Source organism: Hemitrygon akajei, chromosome 6 (assembly GCF_048418815.1).
Source record: "Hemitrygon akajei chromosome 6, sHemAka1.3, whole genome shotgun sequence".
NCBI classification, from domain to species: domain Eukaryota; kingdom Metazoa; phylum Chordata; class Chondrichthyes; order Myliobatiformes; family Dasyatidae; genus Hemitrygon; species Hemitrygon akajei.
Window position 1 is genome coordinate 178275653 of NC_133129.1, and position 21171 is coordinate 178296823.

Consider the following 21171-nt stretch of genomic DNA (forward strand, 5'->3'; position numbering starts at 1 on the left):
GGACTCCGAGTTATATTTGAAGTCTGATGTGTACAGGGTGAACAGGACCGGATGTTATTTTCTATGCCTTCATCCAAATCGTTAATGTAAATGGTAAACAGCTGTGGTCCCAATACCGAGCCCTGTGGCACCCCACTAGTCACCACCTGCCATTCCGAGAAACACCCATTCACCGCTACCCTTTGCTTTCTATCTGCCAACCAGTTTTCTATCCATGTCAATGCCTTCCCCCCGATGCCCTGAGCTTTGATTTTACCCACCAATCTTCTATGTGGGACCTTATCAAATGCCTTCTGAAAATCGAGGTGCACTACATCCACTGGATCTCCCCCGTCTAACTTCCTGGTTACATCCTCGAAAAACTCCAACAGATTAGTCAAGCATGATTTACCCTTGGTAAATCCATGCTGGCTCGGCCCATTCCTATCACTGCTATCTGGATATGCCACTATTTTGTCCTTAATAATGGACTCTAGCATCTTTCCCACCACCGATGTCAGGCTGACAGGTCGATAGTTCTCTGTTTTCTCCCTCCCTCCTTTCTTAAAAAGTGGGATAACATTAGCCATTCTCCAATCCTCAGGAACTGATCCTGAATCTAAGGAACATTGGAAAATGATTACCAAGGCATCCGCAATTTCCAGGGCCACCTCCTTTAGTACCCTAGGGTGCAGACCATCTGGACCTGGGGATTTGTCAGCCTTCAGTCCCATCAGTCTTCTCATCACCGTTTCCTTCCGAATGTCAATCTGTTTCATTTCCTCTGTTACCCTATGTCCTTGGCCCATCCATACATCTGGGAGATTGCTTGTGTCTTCCTTAGTGAAAACAAATCTAAAGTACTCATTAAATTCTTCTGCCATTTCTCTGTTTCCCATAACAATTTTACCCAATTCATTCTTCAAGGGCCCAACATTGTTCTTAACTATCTTCTTTCTCTTCACATACCTAAAAAAGCTTTTGCTATCCTCCTTTATATTCCTGGCTAGCTTGCGTTCGTACCTCATTTTTTCTCCCCGTATTGTCTTTTTAGTTAAGTTCTGTTGTTCCTTAAAAACTCCCCAATCATCTGTCCTCCCACTCACCTTAGCTCTGTCATATTTCCTTTTTTTTAATGCTATGCGATCTGACTTCCTTTGTCAACCACTGTGGCCCCTTTCCCCCCTTTGAATCCTTCCTTCTCTGGGGGATGAACTGATTTTGCACCTTGTGCATTATTCCCAAGAATACCTGCCATTGCTGTTCCACTGTCTTTTCTGCTAGGCTATCCGTCCAGTCAACTTTGGCCAGCTCCTCCCTCATGGCTCCATAGTTTCCCCTGTTCATCTGCAACACTGACACCTCCGAACTGCCCTTATCCTTCTCAAATTGCAGATAAAAGCTTATCATATTGTGATCACTACCTCCTAATGGCTCCTTTACTGTGAGATCGCTTATCAAATCCTGTTCATTACATAACACTAAATCCAGAATAGTCTTGTCCCTCGTCGGCTCTCGTACAAGTTGTTCCAAGAATGCATCCCGTAGGCACTCTACAAACTCTCTATCCTGTGGTCCAGCACCAACCTGATTCTCCCAGTTCACCTGCATGTTGAAATCCCCCATAATTACTGCGACATTACCTTTGCCACATGCCAATGTTAACTCCCTATTCTACTTGCACCCAATATCCATGCTACTGTTTGGTGGCCTGTAGACAACACCCATTTGGGTCCTTTTGCCCTTACTGTTCCTCAGTTCTATCCACACAGACTCTACTTCTCCTGACCCTATGTCCCCCCTTGCAAAGGACTGAATCTCATTCCTCACCAACAGGGCCACCCCACCCCCTCTGCCCACATTTCTGTCCCTACGATAGCACGTATACCCTTGTACATTCATTATAGGAAGCAATGGCTTACAAATCCTGCCACAGCTGTTGTGCATCTGATTGTGTTTCTAATTTCACACAGAATTACCTTTTTGCTCTCTTAATGGCTTTCAGTTGTACCTGGACTTCTTGTAGGACTCTCAATCACCAGTCTTGACTGCTATAACCATCAATGGACTGTGGATCTCCTTGTTCGTTCAGGCACTTTGGTGTGGGAAAACTTGGTATGTTGTTGAAGCCAAGAACTCATCAACACAGGTCTTGATGAAGTCAATGACAACCATGGCATATTCATTCAGATCTGAAGATCAATCAGTTCAAAGTAGTCATGTAAACATTCCTCTGCCTTGCTTGACAGTACCTTCCTGGTTCTCACCATTGGTGTTCTGGTGTTCAGTCTCTGCCTATATCTGGGAGTAGAAGTACAGTCACGTGATCAGACGTGCCAGTGTGTGGCATAAGATCGTTGCAAATGGGATTACATTATATGTTTTACTCAAATTATTGAAGGTTAATATAAAGATATAACAGGTATTGCAGAGGGCAAATGATGTGTTAGCATTCATTATGAGTGGTTTGATCATAGGAGTAAAGAAGTCTTCGTGCAGGTGTATCAGATTTAGTGAATCTACATTTGGAGTACGGTGTACAGTTTTGGTCTCCTTACCTAATAAAGTACGTACATGCTGTAGAGAGCTATAGCAAAGGTTTTATGAACCGATTCCTGGAATGGCAGGTTTGCAGTATGAGAATTGATTGAGTAAATTGGTTTGTATTCTTCAGAATTTAGAGTGATGACAGCCTAAATGAGGGAAGGATATTTTTCCATTGAAGGAGTTAAGGTTCAGGGATGCAGTTCGTGAGAATTATCATGGCTATCTAGGATTGAAATGAGGAGAAATTTATTCACTCAAGAGAGGTGAACCTTTAGAATTCTCTACTTAGAACGGCTGTGAAAGTTGCAGGTAAATTTATTTGATAGATTTCTGGATGTTAAGGGATTAAATCCAGAGTAACACAAGCAAAATGCTGAAAGAACTCAGCAGGTCAGGCAGCATCTATGGAGGGAAATAAATAGTCGACATTTGGGGCCAACACCCTTCGTCAGGATTGACAGTCGACGTTTTGGACCAAGGTCTTGATTCAAAAAGTCAACAGTGTATATTCCCTTCCATACAGTAGAAATGCTGAATTACACCTGCATTTTGTGAGTTTTACTTGGAACTTTTATATTTATGCTATTTTCCCAGTTATTTCAAGAACTAATCCCACTGCATCAAGTACCTCTTATTACTTTGTATCATCATCTGCTTAAAGTGCTTATTCCTTATTTGAAAGGTAGAGATTTCCATGCTCTAACAGCTTATTTGTAGAAATCCAGTCCTTAACAAGAGTTTGAAGAAGATCAAGATGATACTGAATAGACTGTACTGAATAGTACAGTCTAATCATGACATTCTGTATTTAAATAAGGATTCTAAATAGGATGCCCTATTTAATCTTCCAATTTAAATAATTGTAGAACAAAATTAAAGACACACACACACACACACACACACACACACACACACACACACACACACACACACACACACACACACACACACACACACACACACACACACACACACACACACACACACACACACACACACACACACACACACACACACACACACACACACACACACCTTCCCCCTCCCAAAGAAATTGGTTCTAGTTATCTTGAAAATATTTTTAAAGTGTATCACATGTTTTGTTAATGTGGGTAATTAAAATTCTTGTGTACAGTTAAAGTAGATAAAATAATGTTTAAAATAGAAACTAGCTTTTAAAACAGTTTGCAACTTTTATTTAGTTGTTTCCATTTTTTTCAGTGGAGGAAGCAATGAGATTGAACAAAAAGCTCATGGTTGTGAATGAAACTCAGGAGAATGCCATCCATGACCTAAAACAGGCAAGTGAAAATACTGCACCATTGAATTCTTAAAGGAGAATGGATCAATAATTCCTCTTGTTGCCTTCTAAATGCAGTTGAGATTTCTTCTGTTTAATGTTACTAATGTAGGAAGTGGATTCCTTTAGAATGTGGTTATGATTTCATGTGGAATAGTTGACAGAAAAAAATCTTCAGATGTGATTTACTATGTCTATATGTAATGATTGAGGAATTTTTACAGTAATGATAACATTCTTTAAGAAGCAGTGATAGATAACTTCTTTGAGTCAAGACAGTGATATATCTGAACCATTGAACTGCAATTCCATTCATTTATTTGGGTGAGCTTTAAAAGAACCTTACACAACTGTCATTCTCTCTGCCACTTATTTTCTTCTTTTTATTGCTTTGTTTTCTTGTAATAGACTTTTCGGTCCTTCTTTACTGGGTTAGCTTTAAACTACCCACCAGTTAGCATGCGGGAGTTACATTGATCTTATTGAATGAAGAATCACTGGGGAGGACTTACATCTTTTCAGTTTGGCAAAGTGCATCAGTGGAGCAATGCATCTGGCTACAATAAATTATCAGATTTTGTCAGATCACAAAGTGAGGGCTAAAAGGGGTTCAACAATAATCTGCAGAATTATAATAGTATACTTATTTAAATTCCTCACAGTATATGTCACACTGGCATTGTTATAGACATGTTTTCAACTGCAGTTAAAGTCAAAGTAAATTTATTATTAAAGTGCATATATGTTCCCATGTACTATCTTGAGATTCATTTTCTTGTAGGTATTTGCAGAAAAATAAAGAAACACAATAGAATTTATGAAAAACTACATTATATACAAAGATGAACAAACTAGCAATGTGCAACAGAAGGCAAATTGTGCAAACAAAAAAATGATTCCAAAAATATCAGTTGTAGAGTCCTTGATAGTGAGTCTGTTGGTTGTAGAATCAGTTTAGAGTTGAGCTGAATGAAGTTATCTACGCTGGTTAAGGAGCTGATGGTTGGAGGGTTCAACCATCAGCTGGGTTCCTGAACCGGCTGGTGTAGGACCTAAGTCTACTGTACCTCTAACCTAATGGTAACAGTTAGGACTGGGGGGACCTTCATCTGTGCCCTGAATGAACTATACTTTTCTAAAGTGAAGTTAACAAACACTGAAGCGCTTCTTTGCACAAACAATATAGAAACTGGATCTTTTCTGCAAAAAATAATTGAATCTACATTTATTTTGAATTTTCATTGAGAGGCTCATGGACTTCTGTTAGCCAAATATATTGAGAGATTTTGGGAAAAGATATGCATTTGGAGTTGGGTCACAGATCAGCTATGATGTCACTGGATGTGTGAAATTAGCCTGAAGGACTAAACTATCTGCTTCAGTGCATTTATTTGTGAAGATACATTACTAATGGAACGAGGTTGATGCCATTCAAAGCTTGATACATGGGATGTTTTACAAAAAGTATGAAAAGAGTATCCAGTTCTAAACTTACAGAGGCAGTTTTTCAAAAAATAGTCTAAGGAAGTAAGTTTAGAACAAAGGAGACATCCTTTTGGATTATTTTAGGTTAATCTTTGAAAACATTTCTATGGTATATTTAGATGTATATTTACAAGCAGAGGAAAATATGTTAGGAGGCTACTTGACTCTTATTTCCTGTGCTTAGTACAAAACTACTTTTCTGAGTAAATGCACTTAAATCCTCACTTAAATATTTAAACTACTTTCCCAAATGCTAAAATTAATGTAATATTAATATTTGAAGAAAAACATTCTGCTTTCCTTTCACTCCATCATTTGTAGCTGGCACAATCAAAATTAGCTTTTTGTACTATCTGATTCTGAAAAACCAAATCAGGATTGTTGTGATCAAGTGTCCTGAAAAATAAACTACAGGATCTATTAAACATGGTAGGATGGAGAAGTGCTGATAGATGTATGGTATCACATCTGTCTCTGTACTCCATAGCTGGATTCCATGAAGACTTCAATAGCAGAATCTTGTCTAAGTGGGGTGTTTCTGCTTTATGGTGGGAAATCCTAATTTCTGATCAAATCCAATCAAACTTAACATTGGATTGGTGACCCAATTCATTTGAATAAGGTTTGCTGTTGTTTTCATGTAATATAGCTTGATATGGTTAATTAGTTATTGTTTTAAATTAATATTATAACCTTTTAAAAAATTGATTCACATTTCTCTAAAATTTACAGACATTTTAATGGTTTAAATACCTCTTAAGATTAGAAATATTAAAACCCATAGGTTTTCAGAGAGTTGAAGGCTTTCAGAATTTTACAGCTAGGGATGGGGTGGTGTGCCCAATGAGGACTCAGAAATTCATTGATTCAGACTTAACTGCTGAGGCCTCACTGGGTGCCTCTCAAGTGTAGAGAGACAGCTTAATGAGATCTCTGCATCTGACCTAATGGAGTCTGGGTACTGAAGGTGGTGACTCTGGGTGGCGAGCTAAATGTGGCACAACTCAGCCAACTATAACTCTTGATTTTTCTATTACAGCTTATTTTAGGATGTTCATTTTTTGCCTTTTGATTAGCATACAATGTAAATAATATACCTTTCTATAACAGATTACTGCAAAGTTATAGCTCAGCTATAAAAGTGCATTGGCCTTTACCCAATAAATACCAACACTTCTTATTGTGTTTGGGAAGCATTCCTAATTATTTGTCTACGTATATTTGAGTGGCTCTTTTTTGATAACATCCTTTGTGGTGCAGCTGCAGTGAAAGATTCACCAGTTTTAACTTCAGCTTGGATGAAGTGCTTAAATGCTAAAGGACACCAATCACAGTTAATAACATTGAGAAAAAATGGAATTTTGTTTTGCTCAGAGGGCATGTAATTGCATTGATGGTCAGTATTAATGCATTATAATTATTCTTTGACTCTGAATTTTATAGTTGTGTGTTCACAATTATTTATTAAGATTATTATTAATAAATTCTGTTGTGCAATTTGATGTTCTGTGGAGATTTATATGGAGATATGAAATTATCAGTGCTAAAATCTAAATAGCTGGCAATTTGCTATAATTATAGTAATATTTTTAAGAGGCATAACAGCTACTTAATGATTCTGTCACTTGTTCAAAAAAATCTGATTTACACCCTTTACTGGAATATTTAGGATAGATTATTAACTCTAAATGGTGTGCACTTAAGGCCTAGAGTTCACCATTAGTAGATTAAAGCTAATATGCTCTTGTAACATTGCCTGCACCATTATTTTAATGAAAATTTCAACTGATTTTAAAATAAACCAAGTAGAGCTAGCTTTAAAATAACAGTAGGAAAACTGTGCACCATGCAAGATAATTATCCTCATATTTTTAATATTAACATATTTGATATCTGTGTGTATATGTGTATGTGCCTATATACACACAATATATTTTACATATGAGAGAGAAAATATTTGATTTAACAAATGTATGCACGGACCGTGACTAGATTATGAATATTTATCATTGTGAACTCTGATTTAACTCACAAGACTGTTCACACATTTTATCACAATGAAAAATGCAGTTAACAAAGTAAACTTTATTTGAAGATGGAGCCAAGCTGCTGTCTCTGTTGACGTTGCGGCCTCAGGCTTAGTTTTCATGGTTCCATCATTGGCAAATCTAGCATTCAAGGCCTGGAGGTCTGGCCTTCATCCAGCTTCCTTATTCATCGTCATCTGTGAATCTTGGGTTGATACTGAAGATCTAAGCCCAAGGTCGAATGGAAGTCTGGATTGAGGCCCAAAGACCAATCAGAAGTCGAGGTCTCTGGAAGCTGAAGAAGACAGCTTTCCTGGGGTTAGCGAACTGTAGGTGCATGACAGGTGGGTGGGAAGGAGGGAGGAGCAGGGCTTGTTTCACTGTTGTTGCTTTGTTGCTTGGTATATTCTGTTTTTCTGTATGCTGTGTTGTTCTGCGGAGCATTGTGGGCATGCTACGTTGGTGCCGGAATGTGGACCCCCAGCAGTTCCTGAGGTGTGTGATTATTAATGCAAATGACACATCTTACTGTTTATTTTAATACACATGTGATAAATTAATCTGTTTGAAATTACATGCATGGGGGGGGAGGGTTGGGTGGGGTGGTGGTAGTAGGAAATCAAATTTTAGCCTAGAACAGTAGATTCAAGTTCCATTTTTTCTGGTGTTGCTCCAAAGCAGTTTTAAACATTTAGCAGTTAGTCATTCCATGCCAGCAAACATTTTAGGATAGATGCAATTATTGGCCACGCTGCCTATAAATGCTTAATGCTCTTATGCTAAATTCTTCATCTGTAATTTAATGGAGGTGATAACCAGTTTATTTTACTGGAGTTATTAATGACTCTATTCCTTTATTCACTAACAGCGGATATGTGCAAATAGACAATACTCCAAACAGCTAAAAACTCATTTTCCTATATTTAAATATCATAGTCATTAGATATTACCCGTTCCCTACTAGCAGAGCAACCTAACTTGTGTTCTGATTGTAAGTCAGTTGTGAACTAAGTTTGACAGGCCCAGTAATTGTACTCATGTGAATAGAGCCATGGCATAAATTTCCCCAAGACTTGACACTGCCAATTAAAGGTTGGTGTTTGGAAGAAGAGTTATGAGATAAGATGCAAAGTTACTGATTAGCAAAAGAAGTTCTAGGAAAGGGTAGAATCAAAGGAATGATATTGTGGATTTGGTTGTGTTATATCTTTTCTGGGTACTCCTATATTGGTTCTATTTTGGCTTTTTCTTCTGTCATTTATCAATGACTCCAATTTCAGTCAGTTCTTCTCCCCCTACCACCCCTCCCACCCACTTGGCTATGTTCCTGAGCTTCCTTATCTTCAAGGCCTTCCTTGTGAGTGAACAACAAGTGTTTTCTTCCTTTGTGTTCTCTTTAAAATGAACACAATACACAAGCTAGGAGATGGTCTCCATAAAGATGATTTGGTTACAGCTGGTGCATTGTGCCAATTTTGGCACTGTATTAGAGGATAAAAAGAGGATTTAGTGGGAAAGCCTTCAGTTTTATGGATAGACTGAAGAATTTAGGATCATTCTTAGAACACAAGATTTAAAAATAATTTTATAGAAATAAATGTCAATAGTATTTATGGCAGAAGGGTTGAGAACCATAGGATACAGATGTGAGATTGAAAAAAGACCTAGTGATGATGGGGATATCGCTCAGATAGTGAACAACTATGATTGGAAGGTTATCTTCCTGAAGGGCTGGTGGAATGGGATCAGTCATCACTTTTGGAAAAGGATTGAATTGGGTAGGAAAAGGGTAAAATGAAGTTCTGCTATAAGGAGCTGGATAATGGGTTTAAAAGCAAAGGGCTGGTGCAGATTTAATGGTTAAATGGCATCTTTTCAAGCTAATGCAATACAGCGAGTGTTTAGACATTAACACAAGTGATTCTGCAGATACTGAGGCTACATCCACACTAGATCGGATAATTTTGAAAACGCCAGTTTCGCGTAAAAACGATTGGCGTTTGCACTATGCATTTTAAAAAATATCTCTGTCCACATTGAACTGGAGATTTCGGCGAATGCAGGACACATCTACAGAAAACAAGCGACATGTTTGGTGTCGAATCTTGCCATGAAAGTGCGCGTTTGTGTAGTTACAGACTAGAAAATCTTAAAATGACGGACAGCTGTTGGCTCTCGCGCAGGAGAACTTAAAACTAAAGAAAACAAATAGTGGAGCGTATGGAGGCAACCAACAGGGAGTTCATGGACAGATTGACCCAGCTGATGACGAACATTGAAAAACTGACTGACTCTGTTGCAGTAATAAAGCACCTTGTTAAGTGTATAAAACATGTCTGCATCAGTGTTATCTTGTATTTCCATACAATGTTACATTAGGCTGTTACACATCTGTTGTCAGAGAAGTACTTGCATAAATAGGTAAAACCACCCTCATATGAGCAAGGACAGAAAACGGTAAAGTGAGTATACTTATTCAGTAAGTTATGGGTCAAAGTATTTGGTGAGTACATTTCTAACTCTTCTGGCTTCAGTCTCGTTGCCGTCTGTTCTGAAAATGTTAGGTTGTGTTAAGGAAAACAATGAAATGGCGCGCTGCTGTGTGACAGCATTTTCAGATTTCTCTGGTTACCCCGTCCACACTGCTCCGGCCAATCCGGTGTTTTTAAAATTACACACTTTGGAGAGCGTTTCTGAAAAGCTCCGGTTTTGGGGAACAAAAAGGCCGTTTTAGTGTGGACGGAGGGTAAAAACGAAGAGGAAACGCTTTGGTTACGGATGTATCCTGTGAAGTGTGGACGTAGTCTGAGAATCATGAGACTCAAATTGTTAGTGTTCAGACATGCTTCTAAGTGCCTCAAATGGGAAATATTTTATTCCCCAGTAACATTCCTTACCTTGAAAAACCCTTTCAGGGGAAAAAGTACTGTCCTATTGATTAAAATTGACCTTTTGCATACAAATTGATGCTGGTGTTCTATATGTAGACAACAAACCTGTTTGTTGTGGACCAAATGGCCTGTATTGTGAGGCATTGTTCGGTACTATTAGCTGGATTACACCCAATCATGTATTAAAAATTAACATATAGATGACCAGTATCAATTGTTTTTTGTCTTACAATTTCAGTTATTTTCATTACGTACAGTTAGCAGTCTTTTTTTCTGTAAAATGGTAATTTATTTAAGGCATGATTGTGTGCAGTACAGATAATAGAACTGACCAGTGCCTCATAATACAGGCCATTTGGTCCACAATGTTAAGTCAGCATTTCAACCTATCCTAAACTTTACCTAATTTTAAGATATTTATTTACATTGTAATTTATTAACAATGTATATCTGCATCAGTTGGATAGGCAAAACATAATCAGTATGTAAAACTAATGATTAACCTTAGCAAACTTAGGGTTCAGTCTCACTGGGTCAAAGTAGAGTAAAGAAATCTTGAATTCATATAAGCTAATATTATAAAAATGTATTGTGCTACTTCAGTGTAGATTGAATACATTGTTTGAGATGAAAGGGTTGGAAAGCTGAGTACTCTGCCTGTTACAATAGAATAAAAGATTTGATATGTGGTGTTTGCCGAGCTTGGCAATTAGTTTGCAGATGTTTCATCCACCAGTCGAGGATGACATCCTCAGTGTGCAGATGATCACCACCATCCTAAAGAATAAGAAATGTCACTGTCATTCTCATGTTCAGTTTGTTCAAAAGGAAGCACGTATATCTTTTTTTATATCTCAGTAACCTTTCTTCCCACCGCCTAAAATGATTTATCCACAACAAACCTTTTCCTGCACATTTTGCACAAAACCTCACCTGCTTATCCACTAGGCTTGAGTCTTAATAGAGCACTGCTGAAATAAAGTCAAATTCACTGCTGAAGATCGAGTAGAGCTGTTGCCTTTTTTTTATCCAGATCTCTAGTGCTGTCGTTGTGAAGTTTGCCCCTTTTTTCTGTGATCATGTGAGATTCCTCCAGGTGCTGTGTTGCTCCGGGAGGTATGTGGATTAGTATGTTAATTGGCCATGGCAAATTATCCATCATATAACTGAATAGTAGAATCTTGATGGGAAGGTGGAGGTAATAGGTACCAACGATATAGGTAAAAAACTGGATGAGGTCCTACAAGGTGAATTTAGGGAGTTAGGAGATAAACTAAAAAGTAGGACCACAGAGGTAATAATCTCTGGATTACTACCAGTGCCACGTGCTAGTCAGAGTAGAAATAGGAGGATATTTCAGATGAATTGCGTGGCTTGAAAAATGGTGCAAGGGGGAGGGAATTCAAATTTCTGGGGTATTGGAACCAGTTCTGGGGGAGGTGGGACAGGTATAAACAGGACGGTCTGCTCCTGGGCTGGACTGGAACCAATGTCCTAGGGGGAAGCGTTTGCTACTGCTGTTCAGGAGGCTTTAAACTAATGTGGCAGGGGGATGGGAACAAGTGAGGCAGAGGGGTGTAAAATGAGGGTAGAAGCAAAAAGTAGTAAGGTGAAAAGTAAAAGTGGCAGGCAGGCAAATCCAGGGCAAAAAGCAAAAAGGGCCACTTTTCAACATAATTGTATAAGGGCTAAGAGTGTTGTAAAAACAAGCCTGAAGGCTTTGTGTGTCAATGCGAGGAGCCTTCGTAACAAGGTGGATGAATTGAATGTGCAGATAATTATTAATGAATATGATATAGTTGGGATCACAGAGACATGGCTCCAGGGTGACCAAGGATGGGAGCTCAACATCCAGGGATATTCAATATTCAGAAGGGATAGACAGGAAAGAAAAGGAGGTGGGGTAGCATTGCTGGTTAGAGAGGAGTTTAACGCAATAGAAAGGAAGGACATTAGCCTGGAGGATGTGGAATCGATATGGGTAGAGCTGTATAACACTAAGGGGCAGAAAACGCTGGTGGGAGTTGTGTACAGGCCACCTAACAGTAGTAGTGAGGTTGGGGATGGCATCAAACAGGAAATTAGAAATGCGTGCAATAAAGGAACAGTAGTTATAATGGGTGACTTCAATCTACATATAGATTGGGTGAACCAAATTGGTAAGGGTGCTGAGGAAGATGATTTCTTGGAATGTATGCGGGATGGTTTTCTGAACCAACATGTCGAGGAACCAACTAGAGAGCAGGCCATTCTAGATTGGGTATTGAGCAATGAGGAAGGGTTAGTTAGCAATCTTGTCGTGCGAGGCCCCTTGGGTAAGAGTGACCATAGTGGAATTCTTCATTAAGATGGAGAGTGACATAGTTAATTCAGAAACAAAGGTTCTGAACTTAAAGAAGGGTAACTTTGAAGGTATGAGACGTGAATTAGCTAAGATAGACTGGCAAATGATACTTAAACGGTTGACGGTGGATATGCAATGGCAAACATTTAAAGATCACATGGATGAGCTACAACAATTGTTCATCCCAGTTTGGCAAAAGAATAAAGCAGGGAAGGTAGTGCACCTGTGGCTGACAAGGGAAATTAGGGATAGTATCAAGTCCAAAGAAGAAACATATAAAGTAGCAAAAAAAAGCGGCACACCTGAGGACTGGGAGAAATTCAGAGACCAGCAGAGGAGGACAAAGGGCTTAATTAGGAAAGGGAAAAAAGATTGAGAGAAAGCTGGCAGGAAACATAAAAACTGACTGTAAAAGCTTTTACAGATACGTGAAAAGAAAAAGATTGGTCAAGACAAATGTAGGTCCCTTACAGTCAGAAACAGGTGAATTGATCATAGGGAACAAAGACATGGCAGACGAATTGAATAACTACTTTGGTTCTGTCTTCACTAAGGAAGACATAAATAATCTTCCGGAAATAGTAAGGGACCAAGGGTCTACTGAGATAGAGGAACTGAGGGAAATACATGTTAGTAGGGAAGTGGTGTTAGGTAAATTGAAGGGATTAAAGGCAGATAAATCCCCAGGGCCAGATGGTCTGCATCCCAGAGTGCTTAAGGAAGTAGCCCAAGAAATAGTGGACGCAATAGTGATAATTTTTCAAAACTCCTTAGATTCTGGATTAGTTCCTGAGGATTGGAGGGTGGCTAATGTAACCCCACTTATTAAAAAAGGAGGGAGAGAGAAACCGGGGAATTATAGACCGGTGAGTCTGACATCAGTAGTGGGAAAAATGCTAGAGTCGGTTATCAAAAATGTGATAACAGCACATTTAGAAAGAGGTGAAATCATCAGACAAAGTCAGCATGGATTTGTGAAAGGAAAATCATGTCTGACGAATCTTATAGAATTTTTTGAAGATGTAACTAGTAGAGTGGATAGGGGAGAGCCAGTGGATGTGGTATATTTAGATTTTCAAAATGCTTTTGACAAGGTCCCACACAGGAGGTTAGTGTGCAAACTTAAAGCACAGGGTATTGGGGGTATGGTATTGATGTGGATAGAGAATTGGTTGGCAGACAGGAAGCAAAGAATGGTGGGAGTAAACGGGACCTTTTCAGAATGGCAGGCGGTGACTAGTGGGGTACCGCAAGGCTCAGTGCTGGGACCTCAGTTGTTTACAGTATATATTAATGATTTAGACGAGGGAATTAAATGCAACATCTCCAAGTTTGCAGATGACACGAAGCTGGGTGGCGGTGTTAGCTGTGAGGAGGATGCTAAGAGGATGCAGGGTGACTTGGATAGGTTAGGTGAGTGGGCAAATTCATGGCAGATGCAATTTAATGTGGATAACTGTGAGGTTATCCACTTTGGTTGCAAGAACAGGAAAACAGATTATTATCTGAATGGTGGCCGATTAGGAAAAGGGGATGTGCAGCGAGACCTGGGTGTCATTGTACACCAGTCATTGAAGGTGGGCATGCAGGTACAGCAGGCGGTGAAAAAGGAAAATGGTATGTTGGCATTCAAAGCAAAAGGATGTGAGTACAGGAGCAGGGAGGTTCTACTGCAATTGTACAAGGCCTTGGTGAGACCGCACCTAGAATATTGTGTGCAGTTTTGGTCCCTAATCTGAGGAAAGACATTCTTGCCATAGAAGGAGTACAAAGAAGGTTCACCAGATTGATTCCTGGGATGGCAGGACTTTCATATGAAGAAAAACTGGATCGACTAGGCTTATACTCACTGGAATTTAGAAGATTGAGGGGGGATCTTATTGAAACGTATAAAATTCTAAAGGGATTGGACAGGCTAGATGCAGGAAGATTGTTTCCGATGTTGGGGAAGTCCAGAACGAGGGGGTCACAGTTTAAGGATAAAGGGGAAGCCTTTTAGGACCGAGATGAGGAAAAACTTCTTCACACAGAGAGTGGTGAATCTGTGGAATTCTCTGCCACAGGAGACAGTTGAGGCTGGTTCATTGGCTATATTTAAGAGGAAGTTAGATATGGCCCTTGTGACTAAAGGGATCAGGAGGTATGGAGAGAAAGCAGGTACAGGTTTCTGAGTTGGATGATCAGCCATGATCATACTGAATGGCGGTGCAGGCTCGAAGGGCTGAATGGCCTACTCCTGCACCTATTTTCTATGTTTCTATGTAATAAATTGCATTAATGTAAATTAGTGCACTCTGTCTGGTTGGGCTGAAGGGCCTGTTTCCCAGTGTGTCACTCTGTGATCTAGGCAGACTCCTACATATATTATGTGTTCTGTGTTGGGTGTCAGATGAGGAATGCCTGGGAGATACCCAGCCTCCCAGACGGCCACATCTGCGCCAGGTGCGTTGAGCTGCAGCTCCTTAGGAACCGTGTTAGGGAACTGGAGATGCAGCTTGATGACCTTCGTCTGGTCAGGAAAAGTGAAGGGGGGATAGATAGGAGCCATAGGCAAATAATCACACTGGGGCCTCGGGAGACAGATAAGTGGGTAACAGTCAGGAGAGGGAAGGGCAAGAGTCAGATACTAGAGGGTACTCCAATAGCTGTCCCCCCTAACAACAAGTACTCCTGTTTGAGTACTGTTGGAGGGGGGGGGGGGAAACAACTTACCTGGGGGAAGCAACAGTGGCCACGCCTCTGGCACAGAGTCTGGCCCTGTGGCTCAGAAGGGTAGGGAAAGGAAGAGGATGGCAGCAGTGATAGGAGACTCTATAGTTAGGGGGGGGGCAGACAGGCGATTCTGTGGATGCAGGAGAAAAAGCACAGGTGGTAGCTTGCCTCCCAGGGCCAGGGTCCGGGATGTTTCTGATGACATCCACCATATCCTGAAGATATCCCACCCCACTATGGTGACACCCCACGTGGGAAGGTGAACAGCCAGAGGTTGTGGTACATATTGGTACCAACGCCATAGGTGGGAAAAGGGAAGAGGTCCTGAAAACAGACTACAGAGAGTTAGGAAAGAAGCTGAGAAGCAAGACAACAAAGGTAGTCATCTTGGGATTAATGCCTGTACCACGTGACAGTGAATATAGGAATAGAGTGAGGTGGAGGATAAATCAGTGGCTGAGGGATTGGAACGGGACAGGGATTAAGATTTCTGGATCATTGGGACCTCTTTTGGGGAGGTGTGATCTGTACGAAAAGGACGGGTTGCACTTGAATCCGAGGGGGACCTGGCTCCTGGCAGGGAGGTTTGCTAAGGCTATTGGGGCGAGTTTAAACTAGAATTGCTGGTGGGGTGGGAACTGAACTGAATAGATGGTGGAAGGGATGGTTGGCTCACAAATAGAGAAAGCTTGTAGGCAGTGTGAGAGGGTAGATAGGCAGGTGGTAGAGAAGTCATGCGCTCAGACTGATGGTTTGAGATGTGTCTATTTTATTGCAAGAAGCATCATGAACAAAGTGGATGAGCTTAGAGCGTGGATCAGTACGTGGAGCTATGATGTTGTGGCCATTACAGAGACTTGGATGGCTCAGAAGCAGGAATGGCTACTTGGAGTGCCAAACTTTAGATGTTTCAGAAAGGACAGGGAGGGAAGCAAAAGAGGTGTGAGTGTGGCACTGCTGATCAGGGACAGTGTCATGGTTGCTGAAAAGGAGGAAGTCATGGAGGGAATGTCCACTGAGTTTCTGTGGGTAAAAGTTAGAAACAGGAAGGGGTCAATAACTCTACTGGGTGTTTTTTATTGACCACCCAATAGTAACAGGGACATTGAAGAGCAGATAGGGAGACAGATTCTGGGGAAGTGTAATAATGGGGTTGTCGTGATGGGGGATTTTGATTTCCCCAATATTGATTCGTATCTCTCTAGAGCAAGGGGCGGAGTTTGTTAGGTTTGTTCAGGAAGGTTTCCTGACACAGTATGTGGATAAGCCTACAAGAGGAGAGGCTGTACTTGATCTGGTATTGGGAAATGGATCTGGTTAGGTGTCAGATCACTGTGGGAGAGCATTTTGGAGATAGTGATCACAATTCTATCTCCTTTACCTGAGGGATAGGAACAGGCAAGTTAGGAAAGCGTTTATTTGGAGTTGGAGGAAATATGAAGCTATCAGGCAGGAACTTGGAAGCATAAATTGGGAGCAGATGTTCTCAGGGAAATGTACGGCAGAACCTTGCCTTTGACAAGGTTCTGCACGGAAGGTTAGTTAGGAAGGTTCAATCATTAGGTATTAATATTGAAGTAGTAAAATGGATTCAACAGTGGCTGGATGGGAGATGCCAGAGTGTAGTGGTGGATAACTGTTTGTCAGGTTGGAGGCCGGTGACTAGTGGTGTGCTTCAGGGATCTGTACTGGGTCCAATATTGTTTGTCATTTACATTAATGATCTGGATGATGGAGTGGTAAATTGGATTAGTAAGTATGCAGATGATACTAAGGTAGGTGGAGTTGTGGATAATGAGGTAGGTTTTCAAAGTTTACAGAGAGATTTAGGCCAGTTAGAAGAGTGGGCTGAATGATGGCAGATGGAGTTTAATGCTGATAAGTGTGAGGTGCTACATTTTGGTAGGAATAATCCAAATAGGACATACATGGTAAATGGTAGGGCATTGAGGAATGCAGTAGAGCAGAGTGATCTAGGAATAATGGTGCATAGTTCCCTGAAGGTGGAATCTCATGTGGATAGGGTGGTGAAGAAAGCTTTTGGTATGCTGGCCTTTATAAATCAGAGCATTGAGTATAGGAGTTGGGATGTAATGTTAAAATTATAAAAGGCATTGGTAAGGCTGAATTTGGAGTATTGTGTACAGTTCTGGTCACCGAATTATAGGAAAGATATCAACAAAATAGAGAGAGTACAGAGAAGATTTACTAGAATGTTACCTGGGTTTCAGCACCTAAGTTACAAGGAAAGGTTGAACAAGTTAGGTCTTTGTTCTTTGGAGTGTAGAAGGTTGAGGGGGGACTTGATAGAGTTAGTTAAAATTATGAGGGGGATAGATAGAGTTGACGTGGATAGGCTTTTTTCATTAAGAGTAGGGGAGATTCAAACAAGAGGACATAAGTTGAGAGTTGGGGGGAAAAGTTTAAGGGTTACATGAGGGGGAATTTCTTTACTCAGAGAGTGGTAGCTGTTTGGAACGAGCTTCTAGTAGAAGTGGTAGAGGCAGGTTCGGTATTGTCATTTAAAGTAAAATTGGATAGGTATATGGACAGGACAGGAATGGAGGATTATGGACTGAGTGCGGGCCAGTAGGACTAGGTGAAAGTAAGCGTTTGGCACTGACTAGAAGGGCCGAGATGGCCTGTTTCCGTGCTGTAATTGTTATATGGTAAATGTGGTAAATGTTCGGGGATATTTGCGAAGCGTTCTGCACAGGTACATTCCAACAAGATGGAAAGGTTGGTAAGGTACAGGAACCGTAGTGTACAAAGGCAGTTGAAAATCTAGTCAAGAAGAAGAGCTTACGAGAGGTTCAAAAAACTAGGTAATGATAGAGATCTAGAAAATTATAAGGCTAGCAGAAAGGAGCTTTAGAATGAAATTATGAGAGACAGAAGGGGCCATGAGAAGGTCATGGCGAGCAGGATTAAAGAAAATCCCAAGGCATTCTACAAGTATGTGAAGAGCAAGAGGATAAGATGTGAGAGAGTAGGACCAATCAAGTGTGACAGTTGAACAGTGTGTATGGAACCAGAGGAGGTAGCAGAGGTACTTAGTGAATACTTTTCTTCAGTATTCGCTATGGAAAAGGACCTTGAGCATATAGTCATTAAGAAAGAGGATATGTTGGGTAAGTCACCAGGACCAGATGAGATACACTCCAGGCTACTGTGGGAAGTGAGGGAGGAAATTGCTGAGCCTCTAGCGATGATCTTTTCATCATCAGTGGGGATGGGAGAGGTTCCAGAGGATTGGAAGATTGCAGATGTTGTTACCTTATTCAAGAAAGCGAGTAGAGATAGCCCAGGAAACAATAGACCAGTGAGTCTTACTTCAGTGGTTGGTAAGTTGTTGGAGAAGATCCTGAGAGGCAGGATTTATGAATATTTGGAGAGGTGTAAATATGATTAGGAATAGTCAGCATGACTTTGTCAAAGACAGGTCATGCCTTACAAGGCTGATTGAATTTTTTGGATAATGTGACTAAATACATTGATGAAGGTAGAGCAGTAGATGTAGTGTATATGGATTTCAGTGAAGCATTTGATAAGGTGCCCCATGCATGGCTTATTGAGAAAGTAAAGAAGCATGGGATCCAAGGGGAGCTTGCTTTGTGGATTCAGAACTGGCTTGCACACAGAAGGCAAAGAGTGGTTGTAGACGGGTCATGTTCTGGATGGAGGTCTGTGACCAGTGGTGTGCCTCAGGGATCTGTTCTGGGACCCCTGCTCTTCATACTGGACAAGGAAGTGGAGGGATGGGTTAGTAAATTCGTTGATGACACAAAGGTTGTGGGTGTTGTGGATTGTGTGGATGGCTGTCAGAGGTTACAGCAGGACATTGGTAGGATGCAAAACTGGGCTGAGAAATGGCAGATGGAGCTCAACCCAGGTAAGTGTGAGGTGGTTCATTTTGATAGGTCAAATATGATGGCAGAATGTAGTATTAATGGTAAGACTCTTGGCAGTGTGGAGGATCAGAGGGATCTTGTGGTCAGAGTCCATAGGACACTCAAAGCTGCTGCGCAGGTTGACTGGGTGGTTAAGAAGGCATACAGTGTATTGGCCTTCATCAACTGTGGGATTGAGTTCAAGACCCGAGAGGTAATGTTACAGCTATATAGGACCCTGATCAGACCACATTTGGAGTACTGTGCTCAGTTCTGGTCACCTCACGACAGAAAATATGTGGAAACTGTAGAAACTGTGCAGAGATTAACAAGGATGTTGCCTGGATTGGCAAATATACCTTATGAGAATAGGCAGAGAGAACTTGGCCATTTTTCCTTGGCCATTTTTCCTTGGTGCAACGGAGGATGAGAGGTGACCTGATAGAGGCATATAAGATGATGAGAGGCATTGATTGTGTGGATAGTCAGAGGCTTTTTCCCAGGGCTAAAATGGCTAGCTTGAGAGGGCACAGTTTTAAGCTGTTTGGAAGTAGGTACAGAGGAGATGTCAAGGGTAAGTATTTTACTCAGAGAGTGATGGTGGAATGGGCTGCTGGTGATGGTGGTGGAGGTGGATATGATAGTGTCTTTTAAGAGACTCTTGAATAGGTACGTGGAGCTTCGACAAATAGAGGGCTATTGATAACCCGAGGTAATTTCTAAAGTAAGTACGTGTTTGGCACAAAGGGCCTGTATTTTGCTGTCGGTTTTCTATGTTTCTAAATATAAAATTAGTGTATTTTTGAAAGGTATGTGATTGAGCTAAGTTTACACAGCATTCAGGTAAGCTGTGGCATGGTTGGACGCAGTGGCCATTCCAGATCCAATCAAAGGTGTATTTGTTCGTCCTGATGTCTCTTTTATGATCAAAAGTCATTGCTGGGTACTAAGAACATTGATTGCTGTAGGACTATCCCATCAGAGAACTGCTTGATAGGGATGGAGCTAGACTTATTGAGTACTGTTGTGTTGTTGCCTGGACTTGTGTACTGTTGGGCTGAGACAGTGCCTGGTCCAAAAAAAAGGTGCAACAGGTCATCTTGGATGTTTATATTGTGAACACAAGACCCTGTTGGGCATTGATAATGTAAAATACTGTAAGTCCAGTTCACTGGTTCATTAGCGAGACTGACAGGGGAGCTGTGTTGCGCAGACACAGCCATCATGCCCTGGAGTTGCGTATTGTGATTGCTGATGAAGGAGATGTTGGAGCTGGCTGTGTGGTGCTAGATTTCATATTGGGTCGGGGGCCGGCTCCTCCCGTCAGTGCATGCTCTCCAGTGTTCATTCGGTTGAAGAACAAGCTGGATCTGGACAACTCAGACATGGGATATATTTCTTTTCTCTTTATCTCTCTATATTTTTCTGAAATCATAGCTATATGTGCTATGTGCAATGTGCTGTTGGTAATGTGTTTTGCACCTTGACCCCAGAGGAATGCTGTTTTATTTTAATATATTCATGTATGGTTAAATGATGATTAAACTTGAATATTCAGCATTTCTTTTTTGTAATTATTCATTGTATTGCACTTCTGCAGTTCATTTACTTGCATTAGAATTGTTAGGTGGATAATCAATGTGTTTAATAGGAATTGTAACTTAAGTAGGGAAAAGTTAATTTGACATCCAAGAAGGTATGCCAGCTTCTCATATATAGAACAAAGTTCCACATTTTCCTTTTTATTGTTGGATTGGTTGTTCAATTGGTTGTTCATCAATCATGATGTATTGCTTTCCTTTCTTAGTAATGTGATTGATCCTTCAACCTCATCTTAAAGCCTAATTTCAGCTTTGTAACCTTGTCTGCTGCTGTCCTTGGTCTTAGCTTAGCTGGTGCTCAAAATCTCAGCCATGCACTTGTTTCCTCTTAACTATTTGACTACTCTCTTGACTGGCCTCTCAACTTCCATACATCTTAAACTTATTATCTTTAA

At 40.7% G+C, this 21171-nt stretch overlaps 1 protein-coding gene across 1 annotated transcript in view; it reads left to right on the forward strand.

Annotated features, from left to right (window-relative positions):
• The window catches only part of ccdc73 (coiled-coil domain containing 73), a 197208-nt gene that overhangs the window by 68285 nt on the left and 107752 nt on the right, over window positions 1-21171 (forward strand). Inside the window, exon 9 of the mRNA XM_073049832.1 lies at window positions 3748-3827. Within this exon, the coding sequence (XP_072905933.1) occupies window positions 3748-3827 (80 nt within the window). The remainder of the gene's footprint in view (window positions 1-3747; window positions 3828-21171) is intronic.